The following is a 26,867-nucleotide window of genomic DNA, read 5'->3' on the forward strand; positions in this document are numbered from 1 at the left end:
TTTGGGGAAGGAGCCGGAACAGAGGATCGCGTGGGCGATCCTCTCCGGCTCCTCCGGAGGGGCAAACAAGGCAAGGGCGCCGCGAGATCCCCGCGGCGCCCCTCCTAGTCCATCCACGGCCGTGAATCGGCCGTGGATCTCGCTTGACATCGCGGCGGAGAACCGTTGCGATGGGGCTATAAAGCCCCATCTACTCCTTACCCTAGGGCATCCCGAGCTCCTCCTCCTCCTCTTCTTCCTTCCCTCCTCCTCTTCTCCGACCGGTGTACCCTCCCGACCAAGCGCCGCCCGGATCCCCCTCGCAGCCACCCCCTGTTCTGAGACCCATCTCCTTGGGTTCAAGCGTCGCCGCCGCCGCCTGACACCGGACCGAGCCTCCCCCGGCCGAGATCCGCCACTTCCCCCGACTGCCTGTAAGCCCTCTTCCGTTTGTGCTCTCCGATCTTAGCCGATGCATGCTTTCCTCCCTTTGTTTTGGCCCCAAACCGAGACCACTCTCGGTCTCTTCCTCGTCAGTCACCGCCGCAACCGCCGGCCGCCAGCGGCCGGCTGACCGTCGACCAAGAGGAGGCCGGAGGCCGGAGGCCGGAGGCCACCCGGGCTGGCCCTCTCCCTCTCTCTTCTGTCTCTCCTGCTTCCTCTGCCCGTGAGGGGGTTTGGGGAAGGAGGAGCCCATCACGGGCCAAATTGGGCCCGTTGGGCCCAGTCCACTGCAGGCCCAACTTGGGCCCAGTCCACTGCAGGCCCAACTTGGGCCCAGTCCAGTCCGATTGGGCCCAGTCGGGCAGTACCCTTGTGGGCCCAGCTTGGGCCCTTTTCAGATCCAAGCCCGGAACCCGAACCCGGATCCGAAACCCGGAACCCGAAACCCGAACCCATTGGGCCGTGCCCAATATGGGCCTATCGGGCCATGCCCATTATGGGCTAACTATGGGCCCTGTTGGGCCGTGTCCAATAATATTATTTTTGGATTTTTGCTTAATTCTGATATTAACAAAGAATTAATTAAATTTAAACAGGTGAACCTGATCCGCCTATCTGAAGTAGGAATTAAGCGAGAAGAGGTAAGTAACTTAATACTTCAAGTGTGATTTTCAGATAAATAGATTAAATTCTGAAATATGTTTTGTATTTAGTAAAATGGGTCTGGCATGTTAAATTTCATTTGAAAATTATGCTCTGAAATCCGTAAACTATGACTGAAAAATTTATGAAATCTGTTTATATATATATATATATATTCTCAGCATGGCTATGATCTGTCTGTTCTGTTCTGGCCCCGCCAATGGGGATTATACGTTGGACCTGTCGACTTGTATTCTGTGAGGAACCGGTTTCGACACCGCGCCACCGGTGATTAGAATAGTGGTTTCTGGACACCGTTTCCATCGGTGACTAACAATAGTGGTTTCTGGCACTCTGTGCAACCCATGCCACTGGGTTACGTGGCTGTAGCCTATCATGTTGAGATTATGATATCAGAGTTTTATAAAAACAAAAATGATATTATTTGTGATTTGTTTCAAACATTATCCTGTATTTTGATCTGATATGCTCTGACCCCACTCTGGGGTATTTTATTGCTTACTGGGCTAGTGTAGCTCATTATTCTGTTTTCTTCGTTTTTCAGATCCAGAGGCTTGATCGCACGGGATTGGGGAGTGCGTTAGAATTCCGATGATTCTTCAGTTTTTGACATTTTAGTTAGTTTAGTTTGGACATTTGAATTATGTTGGCATATGTTATTTTGAAGTTTTGTAAGACTGCTTTTGAATGATTTTAAGTATTTTGTCAATTTTAAGCATCTGCTATTAATCCTTAAATAAAGTATTGAACATCTGTATTTGCTTTGATGTAATCCGATGCCTTGCACGCCTGTGCGGTCCGCCGTGCGGGCGTGCGGCGTCTGCCGCGCCTCGGGCTCGGGGCGTGACAATAAGAATCATCTGATTTATTATAAATGTCATCAAATATTTTCTTGTAGGAAACTCTGAGATGGCTAAGATAATTATTACAACCTTGTAAGTTCTGTTGAGGCAATTATATGTCGAGCTTGTCTCCTCATTTCCAATTGGATTTTTTGAGATGTATATCAATTTATCTGCTTGTCACATGACATTTTAATTTTCTTGTAAGGATTTCTAAGATGAATGGAGTAAAAAATCATCTCCTTTACTCATACCATGTTTACATCTTACATAGCATTTGAATTTTCTTGTAGGGATTGCAAAAATGGATGGAGAGAATTCAAGCTGTAAGCTAATTGTCGCCACAAGTGTCTCATATGGTTTTTGATCTTTTCTTCTTGAGTATCCTCTTGCAGATATTCTTTTGATTATCTGACTCCTTATCTACCATGCGTTATTTCTTTGAATTTTTTTGGCAACATGGAAATGCTTATTTGTTCTGAAGAGTTGCAAATGCTGCTCTTGAAAACGTGTGTTTTCTATAAGATATTTTCACACTTAGTGATTTTTTAATTGTTTTCTGCAATGACTAATGTGTTGGAGCAATCTTTTAACAGGGCCTCATCCAACTATTTTAGTTCAAGATAGATCTAGGGTTTCTCGCATAAATATTTATGCTCTTGGAGATTATGAGTTATGATTGTGTATCTTTTGCTCTTTCAGCACATCAAGTTTTTTGATATATCTTATTCTTTTTTATGGCAAGATCAATGGTAATTTCCAAGTTTTCATACTTTTGTCAATGTTCTTGCAGAGATTCTGGATGATGATGGTGTGTCTCTTGCTTTTCTGGCATATTGCTATTTTACGGTACATCAAGTTTGTGATTATATATTTCTTGCTATGCCTATATTGAATCTCCTTCTTGAGCATTACATAGTCATGCTATTCTGCTTTCAGTTAGTTGGTGGGAGGGGGTTGTGTAGAAAAATTGAGGTTCAATGTTTTGGTAAAGATTTCAGATATCTAATCTTTTTAATAGTTAGTTATGATCGTATTGTAGATGTTTTATAAAAAGAAAAAAGATGTCTTTTTACCTCTAAAGTGCACTTTCCACTTGCTGGTTTACTAGTAAAATGGATAAAGCAATCATTATATCATAGAGGTTTACATTGCTGTGGTGTTATTGTACTATTTGTTGCCCATTAATTGTTTGATTATTTTATGCCACATCAAAGATGAACACCAGAACTGAATGCTAGATTGATCACACAAACCACAACGATACTTTAATTATGTAGTGTTGAATCTTTGATGCATTGAAAAAACCTAGTCTATGATTTAAAATTGCCTTGTTCTTTTCATTTTTATTAATTTCTGTGTCAGCCTGTCTGATCTCCTCCTGTAGAAATTTCTGACGTGGAACAAGTTTGGATCTACTGTCAGTAAAATCATCTGGATTTTCTCTAGTCAATTATATTGATTACCTTACTTGATACTGATTCAGCCTGCACACTCCCTCTTGGGGTTTTGAGATGGATGGTAGGGATCAACAGTCATATATGCAAGAGCTCTACCACAATGATTCCTCAAGATATTTACATATAAGAGACTATCATCATGTCAATAATAAGAATCATATTAAAATACATTTATTAAAGAAAAATAGTTTTTCTTTAGCATTGAAAAAAGCTTCTAGCTGATATGGAAAAAGAAGTTACATTAAAATTAGCAATTTATAATATTCAAGTCCCTTCACAATATAGTAAAATCAATAAATTATATCAGACTAAAACTTATCTAACAAATCCTTCACCTAATATAATTTGCTTAAAGTCCATATATTTTACAATGTAATTAATTCAAAATAACATAATATATCCTTGTGCTAAATTTAGCCATGACATGGTAATTTCCCTGTTGAATTCAGTTTTGTAATTTTTATTTTTATATTATCTCTTTCTATTATCTATTCTATTCTCTTTTTAGGGGTTTAGGGGTTTGGGGTTTAAGGTTTTAGCACTGATCTTGCCATAAGAAAGAATAAGATATACTGAAAAACCTGATATGTCGGAATAGCAAAAGATACACAATCGTAACTCATAATCTTCAATGGAGCACAAATATTCATGTAAGAAACCCCAAATCCATCTTGAACTGAAATAGTTGGATGAGGCCCCACCAAAAGTTTGCTCCAACAGATCAATTATTACAGAAAATGCTCAAAAAATCAATAAATGTGAAAATATCTTATAGAAAGTGCCCATTCTCAAGAACAGCATTTGCAACTCTAAAGAACAAATAAGCATTTGCATGTTGCTGAAAAAAATCAAAGAAATAGCATATGGTAAATAAGGAGTCAGATAATCAAAAGAATATCCGCATGAGGATACTAAAGAAGGAAAAATCAAAAACCATGAGAGAGACTTGTGGCGACAATTAGCTTATACCTTAAATTCTCTCCATCTATTTTAGAAATCCCTACAAGAAAATTCAAATGCTATGTGAGATGTAAACATGGTGTGAGTAAAGGTGATGATTTTTTACTCGATTTATCTTAGAGATCCTCACAAGAAAATTAAAATGCCATGTGACAAGCAGATAAGCTCAAATACATCTCAAAAAACCTAATTGAAAATTAGCAGACAAGCTCCACATATACTCAACATAACTTACAAGGTTGTAAAAATTTAATTATCTTAGCCATCTCAAAGTTTCCTGCAAGAAAATGTTGGATGTCATTTACAAAAAATTAGAAGATTCATAGAGTATTAATAATTTCAGTCACCTCTATTCATCCCTTATAGCATACTATTTATGGCTTGAAACCTATTAGAATTTATATGATTCACAGTTATAATAAAATAGACAAGTTGAAGGTAAATAGACACCTAAAACAACAAAAAAAAAAATTCATGAAATTGAAGGTAAATAGACTCCTAAATCACAAAAAAAATCAAGGTAAAATTTTCAATTGCTGACTAACATTTCAATGAAAGCGCCCTCCTTAAAAGCTGATTTTTGCTATGACCCGCGAACAAAAATCGTCATTGTCTAGAAGAGTGAAAAAAAACAAAGCAAAAAAGGCAACATGCAACCTAAAATGCAGAACTGATACATAGGTTAGGAAGAAATTTGATTAATATCATAAGAGTCGGATCATTAAAGCTAGATCTTATTTAAACTTTCATTTACCAAAAGAAATGTCTTCAGCAACCAATAAGTTCCAAGAACCACAAAATTCATGCACAACCATCAAGAATTGTTAACAACCTAGAAAACATATCTAATGCCTAAAGCTATCCACAGATATATCAAAAACCAAACTATTATTGCTTACTTTAGAGCAAAGTAGCAAAGATTCTTGTGCTAGATCTTAAAAATATCCAATGGAAACCCTAACTTGCTCAAACATTATAATATATAAATAATGGTAAGAAGGGAACCAAGTTACATGAAAATTTTGATAATAACTGCCTATTGGAACACATACACTAAAAGCAGTAGTAAAATAAGTAGAATAAATGGCTGAAATAAAAAAAGATTAGCCCATAAGGAGACACCCATAGAAGCACAAATCTAATAAATCAACGACGGTAGCTAGATCAGTGTTTTGCATTTACATTCACATTGACAAAAGTTCTCCGCAAGGATTTATGGATTGCAAGACTACATTTTCCATCAGCAAAGCAACTCATTGAAGTTCAAAAAAATTCACCAACCAAAAAAAAAAGAAAGGAACTAACTTTTTTAAATCGTTACATAAAAAAAATTTTCAAATGCATCTCATGTCGCAGGCAAACTAAAGATGGAAAACCTATACAGAAAAATAAAACTAAGAACAAACTCACCATTTATAAAACTTCGAAAAAAAATTTAATTTATCACAAACCCAATAAACCACAAAATAACAAACTATAAGGGAAGTGAAAGAGGTACCATGATCCTCGATAATCACTACTTAGAGATTAAGTAAATTATGAGATCTTCAAAATTAGCACTGATCATGCATTTGAAAAAGGAATAATATTTTATAAACCAACTATACTTTAACATCCAAACTGCCAGTAGAACAAAAGATAGACCATCTTCCATAATCTACAGAAACCACAAAAAACATACATGTACAAATCCCATACCATCTTGACTAAACAAAAGCAGCTTTGCTTAATAAACTACTCCAATAGCTTAGCTTCCAGAAAGAGAAGACAATGAAAATTCAAGAAATAAGAAAACATTCAATAGTAAATGTTTCGGCAAGAGCATCAGCTGTAACTATACAGAGAAAAAAAATACTGAACATTGAGGTTGTTAAGATGGATTAGAGATTTCTACATATAACATTGTCACATCAACTGAATTGGGCCAGTATTTTTTCTTCTTTGTGCTCGCAATAGAAACCTTTTAAAATTGGTACCTTTCAGGTTTTTGGAAGCATATGAATATCATGAGCTTCATAATAAGTGACAATTGAGGTAGCTACAATTACCCGAAATAATTGGGACCAACTAAAAAAGCAAATGAAAATATCAATCTTCCATAATTTCTATAGACTTTGCATCAACTTGAACCGAAATAATCGAAAAGCATTATCATTCTTCCATAATATCTATAGATTCTGCATCAACTTGAACCAAAATAATCAGAAGCAGCTAAACAATCTCCAATAGACCAACCATTACATCGTTAAAAAGACTCAAAATTAATATAAATGCATCAATAAGAAATCACGCTTACATCAGTTGCTAGTATAGAGGAAAAATTAGGACTTCGACATTGCTGAATGATATCAAGAAAAAATAAGGTAAAAATAAAAAAAATGATAATAGACAGCTAAAATCAAGATATTTGACTGCTTGCAAAAAAAAAATCTCCTTCCACATCATCTATACGCATCAATTGCAAAGGGACAGTGCCAAAAAGTTAAAAATAAAAAGACACATGCTCGCTTGGTAAAATACAACAATAATTGACCAACAATAGCACCAACTTCTCAAAATTACCATTATCAAGCTACTTGAAAGAGTATTATCTATCATGAACTTGAGGTATTGCAACATCTCTGATTGTCAATAAAGCAAAGGACCAGTGCCATTATGTTCTACAATATCTGTAGACCATAAAAACATCTATATAAACTCCAACCATCATAATTGAAGGAAAAAAATCTTATTAAAAGCAAGTTGAAGGCAAATAGACTCCTAAAACAACAAAAAATATCATGAAATTGAAGGTAAATAGACTCCTAAATTACAAAAAAAAAAATCATGGTAAAATTTCAATCACCGAATAACATGCTAATGAAAGCAACCTCCTTACAAGCTGATTTCGCTGCAACCTGCATACGAAAATCATCAATATCTAGAAGAGTTGAAAAAAAAAAGCAAAAAAGGCAACATGCAACCTACAAGGCAGAACTGATACATGTGTTAGGATGAAATTTGAATAATATCACAAGAGTCAGATCATAAAAGCTAGATCTTATACAAACTTACAGACCCATTTACCAAAAGAGATGTCTTCAGCAAACAAAGTTCCATGAACCACAAACTTCACACACAACCATCAAGATTATCAACAAATTAGAAGACATATCTACTGCTTAAAGCTATCCACAGATATATCAAAAACCAAACCACAAATTATTGTTGTTTACTTTAGAGCAAGGTAGCAAAAATTCTTGTATTATATCTTAAAAATATCTAGAAAACTGTAACTTGCAATACCATTATAATATATAAATAACGGTAACAAAGGCATCAAGTAACATGAAAATTTTTGATGGTACGTACCTATTGGAGCACATATATTCAGAGCAGTACTAAAATGAGCAGAGTAAATGGATAAAAAAAACAGAATAGCCTATAAGAAGACACACATAGAAGCACAAATCTAATAGATTAATGGCAATAGCTAGATCAGTGTCTGCATGTACGTTTACATTGACAAATGTTCTCCGCAAGGATTTATGGATTGCAAGACTATCTTTTCTATCAGCAACTCATTGAAGTTCAAAGAAATTCACCAACCAAAAAAAAGGAAAGGACTTAACTTTTTCAATCATTAAAAAAAACTTTCAGCTGCATCTCATGTCATAGGCAGATTGAAGATGGGCAAGCTAAATAGAAAAATAGAACTAAGAACAAACAAACCATTTATAAGACTTCAAAAAAATTATAATATATCACAAACTCAATAGACCACAAAATAACAAACTGCAAGAGAAATGAAAGAGGTACCATCATACTCCATAATCACTTTTTGGATATAAAGTAAATTATGAGACTTTCAAAATCACCACTGATCATGCCTTTGGAAAGAGAATAATATTTAATGAACCAACTATACTTTAACGTTATCTCAGATACGAAAACTTAGTCAAAGAAGAACAAAAGATAGACCATCGTCCATATTCTTTCGAGACCAGAAAAAACATACATGCAGAAATCCCAGATCCATCTTGACTGAGGAATAGCAGCTCAGCTGAATAAACCGCTCCAACAGCTCAGGCTCCAGAACAATAAAGGATGTTAAGATGGATATGAGATTTCTACACAAAATTGTCACATCTGTTGAATTGGGACAATATTTTTTCCCTCTGTGCTTACAACGTGGAAAACCTTATAAAACTGCCACCTCAAGTTTTTTGAAGTATTCGGAATATCACAAACTTCATATTCTATGATAATAGAGGCTGCTATAGCCGCCCAAAACAATTGGGCCAGCTAAAAATGTAAATGATAAAATCAATCTTCTATAATCTCTACAGATTTTACATCAACTTGAATCAAAATAATCAAAAGAAGCACTATCAATCGTCCATAATCTCTATAGATTCTGCATCAACTTGAACCAAAATAATCAAAAGAAGTATTACTAAACAATCTCCAATAAACCAACCATTACATCGTTAAGAGACTCAAAAATTATTGCAAACACATCAATAAGGAATCACAGTCACATTAGTTGCAAGCACAGAGGGAAAATTAGGATTTCTACATTATTGAATAACATTAAAAAAAATTAAAAGAAAAAACCATAATAGACTAATAAAATCAAGATATTTACTGCTCGCAAAAAAAAAAATCTCCCTCCACATCATTTATAGCAAGGTTTCGAATCTCGATACCGAATATCGTATCGGTTCCGTACGGTATGATAACCCTTGTACCGAAAAGCTCTTTAACTAATTTTCTCAATTTTTATCTCGGTATGCCTCGGTACATGTTATTACGCCCCGGTACGGACCAGTATGCATTTCGGTACGCCTCGATACAGGTCAATACACCTCGGTAAAGGGTGGTATGCCTCGGTATGGGTGGCACGGGGCTTGTACTGACTTGAATTTAAGTTTCGTATCGATTTTCTTCTAGTACGATACGGTACACCTCGTACCAGACGGTTGTTTCATGCAAAGGAACAATGCCAAAAAAATAAAAAACAAAAAGACACACACATGCTTACTTGGTAAAATACAGCAATACTTCACCAATAACAACACCAACTTCTCAAAATTACCATTATCAGGCTATGCTTGAAAGAGTACAATCTATCATGAACTCGAGCAATTGCAACATCCTTAATTGCCAATAAAGCAAAGGATTGGTGTCATCATAATCTATAATATATGGAGACCAAAAGCACATCTATATAAACTCCATTGATCACAATTGAAGAAAAAAATTCTTAGTAAAAGATTAATATAAAAGATCACTGTTTACAACTGATAAGACAATTAAAATCCAATATGTGCATAAAAAAATCAAAGGAAACACCCTATCAAGAACATGAACAACAACTTCGCAACAGATAAACAAAGAATTTCCACTCCACAATAGAGTAAACAAGAAAATTTTTTAATCATTTAACATCACAATAGACAAGTGAAGACAATAGTGGTATTATAATATGGTAGAGAACATGAATTTGATTATCACTCATGACTGAATCAATAAAATCTAGAAAGTCAGTAATCATAGCATGCAGTGACTGGCACACATTTCAATTATCAAACATCCCTGTAGAAGGACCTAACACAATGCAACGTAATGATAAAATTACAGTACAATAGAGAAAGATTTTGATGATTGACAAAATAACTATGAGAGACTAGATCAATAAATTACGGTAAGTCCAATAATCACACATCTAGCGATATATAAGCACAGTATGACATTTAACCCACTTAATACATACAAGCATAGAAAAAACAGGGTATTTCTTATAATATCCATTTATAGGATTTGGTCCCTCTAGCTAACCTCTTAATATGTCCCAACAAAAATCATGAAAAATGTGACAAAATAAAAACAAAAGAGCAGAATGATTATCACAAGGTCAGAGCTTCAGTTCTCCATATCCTTCTACAAGGTCCCTTCAAAATAAATAAATAAAAAAAAAAGATTAGGCCATTCATAGAGGAATATAGCTTCAATTGCCTCTTTTCCATCTCAGAAGCCTCTACAATAACGTTTCTCAAAAATCCTTCGAAGAGATAATCTAGCATCATGTATATGTGATCTAAATAATTAACCTGAAAAACGAGAAAATCTGGATGTTGCAGCTCCCAACCTTCTCATAGGTCTATATAGGAAGAGACCAAACACTGGATGATGTACAAATTGATATAAAAAGAAGAACCAGAAATTTTTGATCATGGACCTATCTCTATCATGTCACAAAACCCATAGAAGATAAAGATCCGGCATCACATAGCCAGAATAATATGATGCTCTGCGATATAATGATTACATCCTCTTTTTATTAGTAAATCTGCACATGAAAGTGGCACTACAAGAAAGATGACTATTTATTTTCTAACATATTATTTATTTTGCTATATTATCTATAAATAAATTAGATCAAATTATCGAAGCTAAATTCTCTACTAAGACACACATATATGAAGCCCCTAAGGTAGAATAGGATATGACTGTTATGTTTGACTACGCAAGTTAAAACATATTTACCCCCAGGGAATCTTTTCAGTCTAAAAAAGATATATGATGAAAATACAAAAAAGAAAAGAAAAGATTAGTAAAAATTGAAATGAGAAAAAACAAGGTATACAAATGAAGTACACAAAGCAGATATAAAATTGAAAAAAGAGAATAAAATATAAAAAAGTTTAAAAGTGAAATCCAAAGCAAATATAAACAACTGGATACATAAAGACAAAAACAGAAAGCAGAATATAAATCAACATTTAGTTAACCGAAAAGGAAAGTAACGAACAGAATAGAATGAGTAGGTAAGTTGTCATATATAAATAGAACTGATGGACGCAGTAGCCAGACAAGCAAATATAAATGCCTCAATCTGGTTTCATCAAAATGTCTTATATGTAGGTAAGTTGTCCAACAGATTCCTTTATATTGAGTTCTTACTGTGTTTCCCAGCATCCAGCAAAAGGTATCTTTTGCAGATTACAACTGCTGTAGTGTTTTTTTAAGAGAAGAGCACTGTACATGAAATGACAAGATGTAAGATCAATGGATCAAGCCATGATAGGAAATAAAGTGCAAGATACCATTACGATAGCATGGGTTAGATTTAGGGGGAAGAATAAAACATACATGTCATTCAAAATGCTTACACAGTAAAAAGTAACAAATAATAACTCCACGGTCCACAACATTCCTTGCAACTCTATCATTGCAGAACAACACAGCAAATAAATAACCTGATCTAGAAACATATTTTGAACTCTAAATCCGACTCAAACTGAAATAACAAACAGAGTCGTGTTCAAAACTCATCCCAATCATCAATGGATAAGGAGTCATTGCAGAATTGACAAAAGAAATTAATCGAATTCAGTCAAAACAATTCAGTGAAAGAACCAAGTTATGCATACTAGAAGTCAGGGCAAAAATTGAAAAAGAACTGAGATAAGGAAGACCGAACCAATTTTCTTTAACCCAATGCCTAAAAAGCCAATCACAAGCGACCATAATCCTGGAAAGTAGCTTGAAAAGATCTCAACTTAGAGGAGTAAAAAACAGAAGAACACAAAAAAATCAGAAAATTCAAAACAACAATAACCAATAATCCATCACAAATTGAGAGAAAAGTCTAATTCGAAACAGATGCACCCAAAATCAATAAAGAAACCCAAGAAAATTCCCAACAGATATGGAGACCTCGAATTACTTAAACATCAAATGATTCAAATCCTACGGAACATAGTAGATTATACAAGAAAATTACAAAGAAATAACAATATGTTTAATTTAAATATCATAAACATAATTGGGAGAGACATCCAATCAAAAAATAAAACTACAGGGACCACAGCTCAGGGCAAAAACTGAAAAATAAAATGAGAAAAGAAAAACTAAACCTATCGATTTTACCCATCCTTGAAAAAACCCAATTTATAACAATCATAATCACCAAGGGTAGATTCTGAAGATTTCAACTTTAGAGGAACAGAAAACAAAAGAAACCCAAAAATAATAGAATTCGAAACACCAAGAATTCCAACCAAAATAATGACACAAACACCAAGAATCCAGAAAATGACTGCAAGAATTCCAAAACCAGAAACTTCAGCGTGAAGTGGCAAAAGAAATTAATCGAATTCAGTCAAAGCGGTTCAGTGAAAGAACCAAATTATGCAGACTAGAAGCAGGGCAAAAATTGAAAAAGAACTGAGATAAGGAAGACCGAACCAATTTTCTTTAACCCAATTCCTGAAAAGCTAATCACAAACGACCATAATCCCAGAAAGAAGCTCGAAAAGATCTCAACTTAGAGGAGTAACAGACAGAAGAACGCAAAAAAATCAGAAAAATTCAAAACAACGATAACCATTAATCCATCCCAAATTGAGAGAAAAATCTAATTCGAAACAGATGTACCCAAAATCAATAAAGAAACCCAAGAAAATTCACAAAAGAAATGGAGACCTCGACGAGGTAGTTGCTTAGGTATCTGGAGGCGTTCTCCCTAAGATCTTCGTCGAGGAACTCGATGATGGCCTGGGGCATGGTCATTGGCCTCTTCATCCACTTCACCTTGTGCTTCTTGCCCCCAACTCTTTCCGCTCCTTCGCCCCGGAGAGCTCTGGAAACCCGCCAAAAGGAAAGAGAGAGCGCCATCAAAGAATCAAGATGGAAGAAAGAAAGAAAGAAAGGGGGTGGAAACATGGGGAAAGGGGGACCTTGATCGATCTTGGAGTCTTGGAGGCGGCTTAGAGTTCTTTCCTCCCATGGCTGCTCCTCTTCTTGCTGCTCTGGGTCGCGGAGGCCTTCCTCCATCTCCGCCATTTTTCCCGGCCTTCAGATTTCTTGGGCTGAGAGAGAGAGAGACGTTGGAGGGATGTGGGTAGTTGGGAGGGGGGAGAGAGAGAGAGAGAGACGTTGGAAGGAATGTTGGTAGTGGGGAAGGATTTAAATAGGGAAGATGAGGTCAAGAGATTTGGGCCCGGAAATTTGTTTTTGGGCCCGGATCTTCAGCAGTGGGAATTAGTCCGTTGTCTCAATTTGGTCATATTAGGTCTAAAAAATTTGGGCTCAATTGGCTTACCTATCGGCAACAACTGATTAGGTTGGTTGTTGGGCCTCTAAATGGAGGTTCCCAGCCTACTGGCCCAATTAGGGGTTCGATATTGTACTTGTAAACTATGAAATGTCATAAACCAAGGCAAAAATGAGAAGTTGTGCTTAATGGTGGAGCGACGATTAGATGGATAATGTATCTATGGACTACCCCAGAAATGGCCAAAACTCCTGCCATGAGCCTACTAGTTTGCAATAGGGCCTACCCGTGGCGCTAATCTCCTTCAAGCTTCCAGCTTCAAATAAAGGATAAGAGCTGTCCACAGCCCCACATATGAATGGCTGTTGCTGAGAGGGTTGGTTCAGGAATCTAAGATTAGATTCTCAGTGGGACCCCCAAAGCATTTTCACAGCCTCCCCCCACCACCACCACCACGAAGAAGCTTGCTAAATGATTCTGGTTCACAAGCCTGAGACATCACAAGTTCACAACCAGCATGGTCCCCTTGATTTCACATCAGCACCAACATGCTGCACTGCTGAGGCTTAGCATCAGAGCAGATGAAAATTTTTCATAAAATGAGAGATGATCAGATTCCATCATGTGGATCCTACATCTTTCTATAAAAGAAGAGTGACCGGTGGCAATCTTAGCGGGGTAGGATGCGACGACTAGATGGATAATGTATCTATGGACTACCCCAGAAATGGCCAATACCCCTGCCATGAGCCACTTGGTCATGCAGAGATACTAGGTACTCCTTTTTCTACTCTGCCTAATTGGTCATGCATCAGGAGATACCAAGCCCAACTCATGGACCTTACTGGACTTTGGTTAGTCTTCTAGTAAGTGATATCCAGTTCAGTTGGCATTACATCAAGTTTCTTTTATTTAATCCTAAGTCATACACCATTAAGATATTGATAAACTTGTTTGCACTCGATGGCCTCTCTTCTGATGATGCTTTGATAATACCTATCATTCAAGCAACCTGAATCGTTCACTGACTGGCCAAGTACATTGCCAAGTCAGGCAATATACTAGGCGTCTTACGTATTTATTTGATATTTATCGCTTCTACTCTGTCGTCCTACTTTCTTTTCTTTCCTCCTCTGTTTATATGTATTTTGTTTTGAGTACCGATTCATAGATCCAGCTTCCCCTGCAGGTGATGTAGTTGTCCATATATTTCTTCCAAACCAACGAGCCTTCTACAACTTGGAAGAGTTTTATGGCGATGCCATGCCCATTGAACTGCCTTTTGATAACCAATCCCCTTTTCGCAAGTGAGATGATTCGAATTGCTTCCAGAGGCATGAAGCCTTGTAGCAAAAGCAGTTCTCCTTGTGCTGGCGAAGTCCTTCCTTTTGTCGGCCACTTGCACACCTTCTAGTTCAGCTGCAGGTAGTGGAGCCTCCTGATTCTCAAAGTTCCCGGGAAACAAGCTTGCTTTTGCTGGTATTGTCTGGTTGGAGAGGTTTTCAAGAACAGGCTTCTGTTAAACTTGGAAGAGAAACGGCAGGATAATGTTCTTGGTTGCATACGCTGATGAGGGAGTATTTCTGAAACGTTGGCACCTGAATCACATATTTGTATTTAACGAAGTATGGAAACATATTTGTATTTTAATTATTTAGCTTATTATCTCTCACCTGTATCCTAGACACTATTCATATTAGAACGTGATGCTTCTGAAATTTATTCCAATCAACGCAATAGAATTTGCACTAATGCCATGAGATTAATTACTGTTGTGGCTGCATGTATAATTGATCAGCTTAGGTGTGGTGCATGCTCCATATAGGGTTTAGGTGCACAGGTTTAAAACTAAACTACTAAATGTATATGATATATCACCGCCAATAGTAAGACTAGTAGATATATATGTGCAAGTAGAACCCATCATTGAAAGGAAAAAATTTGTTTAATTTTTACAATACCAATTCTAATTATTGTATATTGGTGCAGATGAATGTCTTAGGAATTCATAATCATCAAAAGAAAGCATAGTCATGAAGCAATTAACTTTACATGAAGAAGAAACTAAAGATTGCTGGCATCCTACATTGGATTGGCCATTATCCATTGACAGCTTAAATGAATGCAAAGATTAACATCCTCCAAAATTTGCATATCATCATTATCCTCCTAGTGTGCATCATAGGAAGACACACGAGTAGCTTGCCCAACTCACTCAGCATCAACAGATGCTGTAGGGAGGTTTTTTTTTTTGTGTGTGTGTGTGTGTGTGTAAAAGGATGCAAAAAGAGCCACCTGGTTTTTATTGAAGATTAATCATATTTACAACAGAACTAAGAGGCAGAAATGAGTTACATTGTCAAGAAAGGAGATGAATAGATGCGAGAAAAAAAAGCTAAATCGCTCCAAACTAAGTGTCTGATAATCAGAAGAGAGAATGTTGATCCTCGTAAGAAGAAGCAGTGGAGGAAAGAACCTCATCAAGACTAACAAGCTGTCGGGAGGGTTGGTATGCTAGTTCTTCTTCCATGACCATGCTTTTGTTTCTTTAGGTAGAGTTCTAGAATTTAAGTTTTGTGGAGAAGAGGGTGGAAGTACTAATAGCTCAAAATGTTCCTGAAGGCAAGCAACATATTTCTTCCCTTAAATCAATACCAAGACTAATGCATAAATGTTAATAATTTGCAAGAATGTCTGTACGGGAAGGATGAGATTTGTTTTAAAAAGAAAACAGTATTTAGTAGATATTTCTCTTCTTTCTACAAACAAGTTTAGAATCTTACAACACTGATGTCTCCATATTCTTTAAATCAGGTAAAAAAATAAATCAGAATTTGCAGAGCCTCTTATCATCCTTGGAGCTTGACTTGGTTTTGCAACAACAAACAGAATGTTACAGTGTCCCGCATTTACAAGATATACCACTAAAAGGGCCTTTCTGTTGGGTTTTTGGCCTGGGGGTGGAGGAAGTCCCTCCGAGGAGATTCTCCACGTACACTATGCTTGATGTCTGGTAACATGCTTGTGTAGGGGTTTGGGGTTTGGGGAAGGGGCAGCAATCAGGTCGGATCAGGTTAAGTATGAATCAGGTTGGATATAGGTCGGATCAAAAATTCATCAACCAGGACCGACCTATTTATTAAACAGGTCAAAATTTTAGATTTAGATCTGACCTGTTTATTAAACAAGTAATACAACCATTATAAAAAAAAATAGTCTATTTTGACATAATTATTTTTTAAAACAAATTATTTAAAAACTCAACCCTAGAGGCCTTGAGGACGGCTTCTTGGGGCGGTCCCTGATCGTCCGGAGAAGAGGAAGAAGAAGAAGAAGAGGCCATCATAGATTTTGATGAGGAGCAGCCGATAAGAAGAAGGAGAAGTTCACCAGATTTTGATGATGTCTAGCTTACCGTGCTTCCTCCGATTGATCTTGGCATACATCGTCGCCGTCATCGTAGAAATTTCTACTTAAACACAAGATATCTTCAAAACGGGGCAAAATAAAACAAGATCGGGAGGAGAGTTTAAGGTTCACGAGATCTAGCCGAGAGGAGCTTTCCTCACAAGAAGTTGATGGGAGAACATCTGCTCGCAAGAAGTTGACGTGCTATTCCAATCCTCGGCGGCCGCCCTCGGAGAAACCCTAGCAAGGAGATCTCAGGATTCTTCTTCGCAAAGGAAGGGGATCATGTTGAGGACCCCCTCCTCCCCCTCGGTTGACGGCGTAGCCTCGAGGAACCAGACATAGGCCTAAACACAGTCATCGAAGAGGAGCTCCAGCGCCACCGGAAGCATCTCCAGGGCGTCGATTACCGAGTGGACCGCACCGACGAAGTCAAGGGTGTGAAGGAGGCAGAGAACGGCGACGTAGGCGTCGAATAGGGGACATCGGAGGTCACCGGAAAGGGAGATCTTGAGGAAAAGCTGCCGGATCCCGTCTCCACCAGGGTCGGGGTGGTGCAATCGGTCGGAGAGGAGGGTGGAGAAATAGCGGGAGCGGCGGAGTGCAGTGGAGTTGGAGGTCGAGCAACTGGATGGAATCTGGGTCATCCGGCTGGAAGATGGAGAGAGTCCAGGCCTCATGGGTTCTTTTTGGAAATTCATGTGGAAATATAAACTTGGGCGGCAAAACATGAGTGGTGTTTAAGGTGATAGGGCAAACATCTGACCAGGGTATGGGCGGAAGAGGGAGAGAGTCCATGCCCAATGAGGATTCCGTAGAGTTGTTATTGGTTGGATTAGGTCCACCGTTCAGTTTGGGGATCGGTTCAACCACGAAGTAGCACACACATAGCTGGAGAAAAAGGAAAATCGTGCAAGATACGCATGTTTGTGCATGTTGCTTCATGGTTGGACTGGTCCACCAGCTCAACGATGGATCTGGTCCAACTAAAAATTATATAGATTTGGTAGTTTTAGGACATGAGAGGACCATCTCACCGTGGTTAGTTTCAAGAGATGATGAGAAGGAAAAAACTGGGGCTTGTTTTCTGTGATCTCAGAACTCAAGTGACAAGCAATGGGCTTGAATCCACCCGTTCTCATGAATGAAAACAAATCCATGCCAATAGCTCTTTTTTTTTGTGGTCCTTCTTTTTGTGAAGAGAATGCTGAGGAAGCAAGAAGCTTCCCCCTATTTATTAATAGAAGAAGTTATGCAGAAAAGGTAGTTATGTACCAAGGAAAGAAGCTAGAAGAGTTATAGCAGCCTAGCCTAGGCCCAAAAAAGCCAGGCCCATGGCCACCGTGCCTTGTGGCACGAGGCAGGTCCAACATTTCTGACTAGGAGTCGAAGTCCTAGGGTTGCCGAAACCCTTAGGCTCCTCTATAAAAGAGAGCTCTCTCCCTTCAAAGCTTATATCCCGAGCGATGTCCCTTCTTTCTCTCTCATTTCTCTTCTTCTTTCCGTTGAGCTCACGGTTGCCTATTATTGTGTCTTTCGGAAATTAGGACCACTGGACGCCGCTGGAACCTCATCTGACCGAGGTAATTGCCCTACGCCTCCTCTTTCTTTTTCTAGTTTTAGAGCTACTACCATGTTGAATTAAGCCAGCAAGTCACCGAGATCCATCCGAAATAGGGGTACCCTATTTTGGCGACTCTTCCTCCCGTGTTCGCCGCCGTCAATCGCCGGAATTGGCCAAGCTTTGCCACCTCTTGAGAGCTCTGAGTGCATGTGCCGTCGATTAGGAAGATCAGCTTTGATTTAGGGTGAGTTACCATGAATCAGCCCATATGTTTTTCTCAATTTTTCTCCCTTCTTCCTTGTGCCGGCTGGCCACCATCGCTGGTGAGGCTGCGGCTAAAGGACCTTTCTGAGTTGCCGCCACCAAAGTAAGCCGCATTGGCCACCACCACCCTGATCTGAGAAGAAAAGAGGGAGAGATCAACTGTCCCTTATTTTGGGGAAGAAGAAGATAGCCCTTTCTCTTCTTTCTCCCCCCTCTCTCATCTCTCTTCCTCTCTCCTTTCTCTCTCTTATTTCTCTCTCTATCTTGATTGTCTCTCTAAAATTGTTGGACCTAATAAGTGCGTCCCTCAATGACTTTTGGTCGACTCTGGTGAAGGGCTTTGGTCCGTAGTCGTCGGGCGGCATGTCAGCCCTCCCACCACGGCACTTACTGAGCATGTCTGAATTTCATCAGCAATCTTTATGCAACTATCTATACTATAGCCTGACTCTTGAGTCGAATTGTTAGACTAATTGGGTCCGATCAATCCAAGCACCCGGATGTTACCACCTGGTTGACCCTAATAGAAGGTCCTAATCTAATGTCGTTGCGACCATCCATCACGCTAGCTTTATCCTGACCATTGCCAAGTATTACCGGACTCTATCATCAAAAATTTTTATTGTGTCACCAATACCATAGTTTGAATCTTGTTTCATGATTTGATTGGTTTGATTGGCCAGAGCGGATCAACCTAGTCGTCGGACCCTGTTACCTAGTCGACCCTATCCGTTCTATATCCGACTGTTGTCATCTACCATTTGGACTCATAATTGATAACCCCTGATCTATTTTTTTGATTTGATATATATTTTTTAATCAAATGAATTGGATTACATTGTGCTGACCGATTCAAATAATTGGACTATGTTATCTAGTTGGCCTCGTATATCTTCCTATATGAATCTATTTTTATAGTCAATCATGATTTTGTATGGGGCTACAGTCATCTGAGCAGAAAGAAGCCCAACGAGATTTTATACTCCAGTTTCTCTCTTTCTGTTTCTTTTTCTTGGTATTTTCTCTCTCTAGCTTAATCCGAGAAAATTTTAGTTAACGGGACTTAGAGGGTAGTCCTAAATTACTATGTGATGTTAGACCCTTTAGTGAACCAATAGAGGGTTCTGGATTGTCGGATACCTCAGATAATTTTTTATGTTGATTTGGTTATGTAGGAGAATAATCTTTTGGGCAAGAGAATGTTGAGCAAGGTTCTACGCATCCCAGTTCGTAGATCGCGGTGTGGGCAGATGATTAGTTTATCTAAGTTGTCAACAAAGAGGTAAAAATTCTTGTACACCGACCTGCATGATATAGATATTTTTGTACATATATATGTATGATATGCTAATGATTAAGATAAGTAAGAGGTAAAAACAGTTTTATGATGGTTTTTGTAATAACTCATACTTTGATCTTGTATGCTTGTGATTAATAGTATGATGGATGCATATGAGCATAACTTACACTTGCATAATCGAATTAATAGATGTGATGCTCTAGACTTTTCATGTTATATTAATTGCTCCGGCACAGATAGGAAACGTGACTGTGGTTAGTCTAAAACTAAAAATAAAAAGAAATTGATTTATGGATGTAAATTTGATTGAATGAATAAAGACTTCGAGCTTATCTCGTTATCATTAGTTCCGTCAAATGCTGGAAATGTGATACCATAAAAAGCTCCATCATAGACTAAAAATATAATACCATAGCAGGCCTCAATAATCTCACCTTATACGCCATTCTACATGTTATAAATATTTTAGATAGGTACATCGGCAATTGCTCTGAAAGGGCGTCCGATTGCTCTGGAGAAAAAAGTCATCAAAGAGAGAAGCCCAGTGGCGCTTGGCCTACCTAGGTGCCACTTCAAATTCAATGGCGGTCTCGTCAAACAAGTGCCTGTCTCAAATCCAATGGTTCTCGTGAATAAATACAAATTCAATGGCTCATATCAAAATTAGTGATGCTTTTATATAGTATAAGACAAGATAAGACGAGTAATTAACATAGTTTTTTAAGAAAATTTGATATATCACCAACTTTTCATCAAGTTAATAAGGAAAAAGGGAAAAAGTTGGTAACCTCAAAAGTACATGACGATGGAAGGATGGCATGATGACCAGCTTTTCTTCGAATATTCGAACGAGCTCCTTTCCAACAAGGATCGTCATATGCCTCCATGATTGGATTACGTTAATATTTTTTATTTTTGATTTATTGACTTATCCACACCGATAAAGTCACGGCACTAATAGATTCCTCGTTACTCATGTAAACATTTTCCCAGACTTCATGCCATGCATATTCATGACTTGAAATACTTGAATTGTCCACGTCCTAAGAAACTCCACGTACGCTTAGAAGTTGTCACGAAGCCGAGGAAGAAAAAACTCATTTTTTGAGTTAGTCAACTGTCCTATCCAAACTTCAGCTGTCAAAGGAACATGGCTGGAGTTTGCATCTGGTTAAATAATTCAACAAGATCATTAGCAGATGAATATGATCTTCAGGAAGCTGCAAGGAAATTGTACCTTAGCTAATTCATTGAAATTTCTATTAGAATGATTTGTAGTAGTGTAAAGAAATGATTTTCTTTTTATCAAATCAGACATAGAAACTTAAAAAAATTTAGTCGCGAACTATCATCTTACATAAATTTACATACAATTTTTTACTATTTGACAGGCAACATTTATAGCCTAAAAGGGTGGAAGGTGGGTCTTTGAATAAAAGCGAACAAAAAAATTGTGCATATTCTGCTTATACCAAGACAAAACTATGACATCTACTGGTTATTTTTCCAATTCTCTCGACTACCATGGTTTTTTTCTTTAATCCAATTCTAGTTTCTTAAGTGCTTCCATTAAAAACATCTATATGATTTCATTATCTTTTTAATTGAGCTTTGCATATTTAGAAGGATATCTATCTACTTATGTGAGGACCCGTGCGGGCGTATGTTTAGTCCCATATCAGTTATTCATCAAAAAAATCTTAGAAACTTATGTAAAACTAAAAAACTTAAAAAATTACATTCTCGTTAGTCAGTTTGGGTGAGGCTATGGGTTGTAACAAATAATATCAGAGTAAATTCGGCCTATAGTATATATGGATTAGGAGACACTACTACAGTACGAGTTTATAAAGGTTGACCACGAGCCACTACAAAAGAATGGACATCTCCCGGCGCTTTCTTGGGTCTTTACCGACGCTTATAAGCGTCGGTAGATCTTCTGGCCACGCTCCCCAAAGCGTGGGTAAGACGTCGGGCAGGTGGGCATGGGCTCGGTTTAGACCGACGCGTCAAGAAAGCGTCGTCGACCTATGCCGACGCTTTTAAGCGTCGTTCAAGGCGGACGTAACCGACGCGTAAAAGCGTCGGCGAAAAGGTTGGTTACTATGGGACTAGGCTGACGCTCAAAAGCGTCGTTAAAGGCATGCCAGTTTACGTACCGGTTGCTTTTTCCGACGCTTAAAAGCGTCGGCATTAATTTTTTTTAAAAAAAATTTTTTTGTAAAAGTAATTTTTAAATACTCTGTGTACATTAAATTCTAACAAAACAAATACACTGAATCACATATATAACAAAATACCAGTCACAAACAAGAACTTTGATTACATTCATATTATCATATTTGATTACATTGTATTTCAAAAATATTCTAAAAATATACATATCAAATTCCTAAGTACACAATCTACGATATGTGTCAAGGGTCGACGGCATCATCATCTCTACGAGTAAATGAAGTATCATCAACCTACAAGAAAAAAAATATTTTAGAAACTAAAAATACGAAAGTCATCACGCTCATACAAGAATACATTATAATTACATAAAATATTCAAATAGATTTAGTTATGTACTGGAGGAGCAAATCTCTGCAAAAAGGATGAAATATGGTTAAGCTGGTCCTGCAAAGATTGTATCTTCAACTCTTGGCTTTGTTTCAACTCCGCCATATCAATCATATGACTCTGCCTCATCTCCTCTATTCTTGTCTCATATGACTGCTTTATCTGTGCCATCTCTATCTTCAAACTACAAACCTCTGCAGTGCTAGTACCTTGTTTGGCATCTTGGATATATCGGCTCACTGCAGATAGCTGAGTGGGGGTAACTCCGACACCGTAACCCCTCACGCGACCATAACGTTCTGGGCCCATCAATTCAGCATAGACCTGAGCCTCAACGCGACTGGCCGCGTCGGATGATGATGACTCCCCGACACGCTCTGAAATAAGATTTGTAGCTCTTTCCTATATCTCTCTCAGAAAAAAAAACAGTCACATTAATATTTTAAAAGAAGTAAAATCAATAAAAAAATTGTGATCAAATAAAAAATGAATACATACAACTATATCTCTCAACTCGTCCCGGACAAAGCTGCCATCTCGGTGGGTGTGGGTCATCTTATAAAACTCTACCTCACCAGGCTCCCTTCCATGCTCTACTATCTACACATATGGAAAGTATATTGGCAAACTATATATTATGATACATGCTATATGTTAGTAAAGTTTCAAATAGTTTCAAAAGAACTTACGAATTCATTTCTACATCTCGCATAACTCTTCGAGCCTGAAGTATGAGGAACTGCTTGAGATGCTCGTGCAGCTCTACTAATATTAGAATATGTCTGACAAAATAAAAGCACACATTATAATATGATTCAATGTATATATTTGCAATCTATATTAATAATAAATATAATATAAGATATTGAAATAATATACGTGACCTGTCCTCTTTCAGAAAATCAGTAGTGAACAAGCTCCCTCCACTGCTGAGGGTATACATCAGGAGGAGTCACACGAGCAACCTCCTCCTCTGTCATACCCTCGCGCTTGAAGTCCGTCTTCAATTTTGCTTTATATTCTTTCCATTTGCGATTGAGGGACTTTAGCACCCAATCATGGCTCTCTGGAGGGAGTACAAACTTACCCTACAACAAGATACAGATGTTATGATAATATTAAACCTCAAAAGTAAAATTATGGTAGTAAGCAAATTAACATACAGAAGGTGTCAAATTAAAAAAAACAAATTCAATTCATTACCTGTATGAGTCTAAGAAGCTCAACCTTATACGAAGGAAGCATGTCATTCCACTTCGTATAGTTGAGCGGACACAGCTGACCCTTGCGTGCAACCGATCCTAAAAAGCTTGATAGAAGACTTCCAGCTCTATTGATGGGCTGCCCCAATTCGTTGCATCGGATGATGATCTTCTCATCCAGAGGAAGCTTCCACACATCCTTTGCTTGAGTGGGTCCCCGTCTCGTCCTCACTGTCCCTTGTCCATCTATTCAAATTTAAAAGTCTTAAAAAGTTGAAGACAAATATGAACATAAAATATGAACTTTAAATTGAATTACCCTGGATTTGGAGCTCATCCTCCGGACAATCAGCAGGAGGCTCGTGCTGAGATCCTGACTCGTGCTGCTGGTGCTCACATGGCTGCTGGGACTGCAGGGACTGCTCAGAAGTAGATCCCACCTGAGAATGCTGGAACTCCACATCTCTAAATTGTCTCCCTCGGGGCATATTGTTACCTGGTATGCATAAAAAAGAATCAATATTTGGTGAAATGATAAATTTATACTAAATAAAGGGCTAATAAAAGAGAATATAATATTTGGTTAAATGATAAATTTTACTTACCATTATGAAACTACATTCTCATTCAACATCCATCCTAATCAAACTCATTGGCGCATTTACTTCATCAATTGGCACAACATTATAAGGCATACACTGAGTATAAGTATCATCGTCCTCCTCTTCCAACCTTTTTCCCATATCATACAAGTCCCTAGGTTTCATCTTAATAACAAGAGACCAATTTTTATCTTTTGAGTCTTGCACAAAAAATACTTGTCGAGCTTGAGATGAAAAAACAAATGGATCATCTTTCAATAGCACACCTGTATGTATCAACCTTGAAAAATTTACTAGTATGAAACCATTTATATCTTGCCTCAAACCTCTAGGTGAGTTTATATCCACCCAATTACATCGAAATAATACTACCTTAAACTTTCCATAATAATCCAGCTCATAAATATCTGTTAGAGTACCATAATAATTTTTTCCATCCGCCTCAAACCATTACTCCACTATTTTGGATTTTTCTAAATTTCTCACGCTCTTGAGTATGAAATTTAAAACCATTTATAATAAATCCATCATATCTGTTGACAATATTATTTGGACCTCGAGCAATGACTATTAACTCCTCAGAACAATTCCTCTCCATCATCACCGGTACCTAAAAAAAATTATGGAAGTAATGATTAATTTCTCTCTAGAAAAATTTAAAAAAAAGCTTAATATATTAGACATCTAACCTGTTTGAAAAGCCATTTTGGAAATAACTCAACCAACCATCGTTGCTCAATTCTTGGTGTAGGACGAATGTTATGGTTGAGACTTTGCTGAGCTATTAAAAATTTTCTGCACGATCAGAAAATCTTTAATTAAAAGCCAATATTACATTCTTCTGACATGACAGTAAATTTAGATTTTAAGTAACCGTACTAACCTGCGAGACTCGGATATTATATGACTATGAAGTAAGATATAGCGATGTGCCTGTGCCAACGATTTCTGGTCAAGAACAACAATTTCAACTTTTTTCAAAACTCTTCCACCAGATGAGAACTTGTAAACTTCTGCATTCTCTATGATATCACAATTTCTTTGAGGTCGATAGAAAACTGTTTCAACACCTTCAAGATATCTCGAACAAAATGTCAAACACTCCTCAGCAATATATCCTTCAGCAATCGATCCCTCGGGATAGGCTCGATTGCGTACATAATCTTTTAAGCGCACAAGAAACCTTCAACAATAAATTTTTAAAATAAATATCAAAATCAAACTGATTATTAAATATGGACATTAGAGTTTAGAAAAATCACCTCTCAATAGGATACATCCATCGGTAGTGAACCGGTCCACCAAGTTTAGCTTCCGCCGCTAGGTGAATGAGTAGATGAACCATAATAGTAAAAAATCCAGGAGGAAAGATCTTTTCCATATGGCATAGTGTAAGTGCAACATTAGACTCCAATTGATCAAGCTCCTTAGGATCAAGAACTTTAGAACATAATGCCTTAAAGAATGATGACAATTGAGAAACAATTGCGTAAACTTGTTTCGGTGCTGACGATCTTAAAGCCAATGGAAAGATATCTTGCATCAAAATATGACAATCGTGACTTTTAAGATTTGAAAGTTTTCGCTCTTTGAGATTTACGCATCGTGAAATATTCGATGAGTACCCATCAGGAACCTTCATATTTTTCAGAACTGTTAGAAAAAGATCTTTCTCTTGAGTAGACATTGTATAACATGCAGGAGGTATATAAAATTTATCATTGGCAAGCTCTGTCGGATGAAGCTCTTGTCTTATGCCCATATCTTTCAAATCAAGACGCGCTTTCAAGTTATCTTTGGTCTTTCCATCAAGATTTAACAATATTCCAATCAGGTTATCACAAACATTCTTCTCTATATGCATCACATCAAGGTTATGTCGAAGAAGATTATACTCCCAATAACGTAAATCCAAGAAAATGCTCTTTTTTTTCCATAGTTGTTTTTTCTGTGTAGATGCTGTCATTGAGTCATCATCATTTTTCTGACCATATACATTGTCTTCATTCTCAAAAAATTTGTCAACATCCTCAGCAACCTCTGCTATTAATCCTTCATTCATTGTGCTGCCAACATGCTCCCTTCCCCTCTTCTTTGAACATTTGGAGACCTTACCCGATATATAATTGGTGCCATGCATTTGTCTAAAGACTTCAGTTCCAGTTGGTGGAATAGGGGCGGATCGCAACTCTATGGTATCATCAAACAAGTCTTTCTGAAATCGAAATGGATTGTTTGCTTCTAACCACCAACGATGGCCCATATAACAAAACTTTCCTCCATGTTTTAACCAATATGAATGGGTTGAATCTCCACAAGAAGGACATGCAATACGTCCCTTAGTGCTCCAACCAGATAAATTAGCATATGCAGAAAAATCCTTGATAGTCCAAATAAGAGCTGCACGCAATTTGAAATTTTGGCCAGCAAAAGCATCAAATGCATCAATACCCTCCCATAATTGTTTCAATTCCTCTATTAGAGGCTGTAGAAAAACATCAATATCATTACCTGGACCCTTGTCACCTGGAATAACCATTGACAGAATTACTGAAGACTGTTTCATACACATCC

At 37.5% G+C, this 26,867-nt stretch overlaps 1 protein-coding gene and 2 long non-coding RNA genes across 3 annotated transcripts; 1 reads left to right on the forward strand and 2 right to left on the reverse strand.

Moving 5' to 3' along the window:
• Positions 1–3,271: 3,271 nt before the first annotated feature.
• LOC148699556 (uncharacterized) lies at positions 3,272–13,269 on the reverse strand. Its single transcript, XR_015974558.2, has 2 exons — positions 13,072–13,269; positions 3,272–12,974 (listed from the first exon to the last, which is right to left on the reverse strand). It is a non-coding gene; the product is annotated as an uncharacterized LOC148699556 (long non-coding RNA).
• Positions 13,270–13,935: 666 nt separating this feature from the next.
• On the forward strand, positions 13,936–15,038 carry LOC149750973 (uncharacterized). Its single transcript, XR_016399022.1, has 2 exons — positions 13,936–14,254; positions 14,578–15,038. It is a non-coding gene; the product is annotated as an uncharacterized LOC149750973 (long non-coding RNA).
• Positions 15,039–24,314: 9,276 nt separating this feature from the next.
• Positions 24,315–26,157, reverse strand: LOC149750974 (uncharacterized). The gene is made up of 4 exons (XM_089928420.1): positions 25,556–26,157; positions 25,177–25,476; positions 24,983–25,088; positions 24,315–24,458 (listed from the first exon to the last, which is right to left on the reverse strand). Exons 1-4 carry the CDS (start codon positions 26,155–26,157, stop codon positions 24,315–24,317), a joined length of 1,152 nt encoding a protein of 383 aa, XP_089784546.1.
• Between the last annotated feature and the right edge of the window lie 710 nt (positions 26,158–26,867).

The sequence above is a fragment of the Phoenix dactylifera genome, chromosome 18, assembly GCF_051530095.1.
Source record: "Phoenix dactylifera cultivar Ajwa chromosome 18, Ajwa_hap1_PhDact_Kaust_v1.1, whole genome shotgun sequence".
NCBI classification, from domain to species: Eukaryota; Viridiplantae; Streptophyta; class Magnoliopsida; order Arecales; family Arecaceae; genus Phoenix; species Phoenix dactylifera.

Coding starts and splice junctions, on each gene's coding strand:
- LOC149750974 (XM_089928420.1), bottom strand. CDS start 26,157: ATGCATATAGAGAAGAATGTTTGTGATAACCTGATTGGAATATTGTTA. Junction 25,477..25,555: donor TGGATGTATCCTATTGAGAG/GTGATTTTTCTA, acceptor TTATTGTTGAAG/GTTTCTTGTGCGCTTAAAAG. Junction 24,459..24,982: donor CAAAATGGCTTTTCAAACAG/GTTAGATGTCTA, acceptor CTTGTTATTAAG/ATGAAACCTAGGGACTTGTA.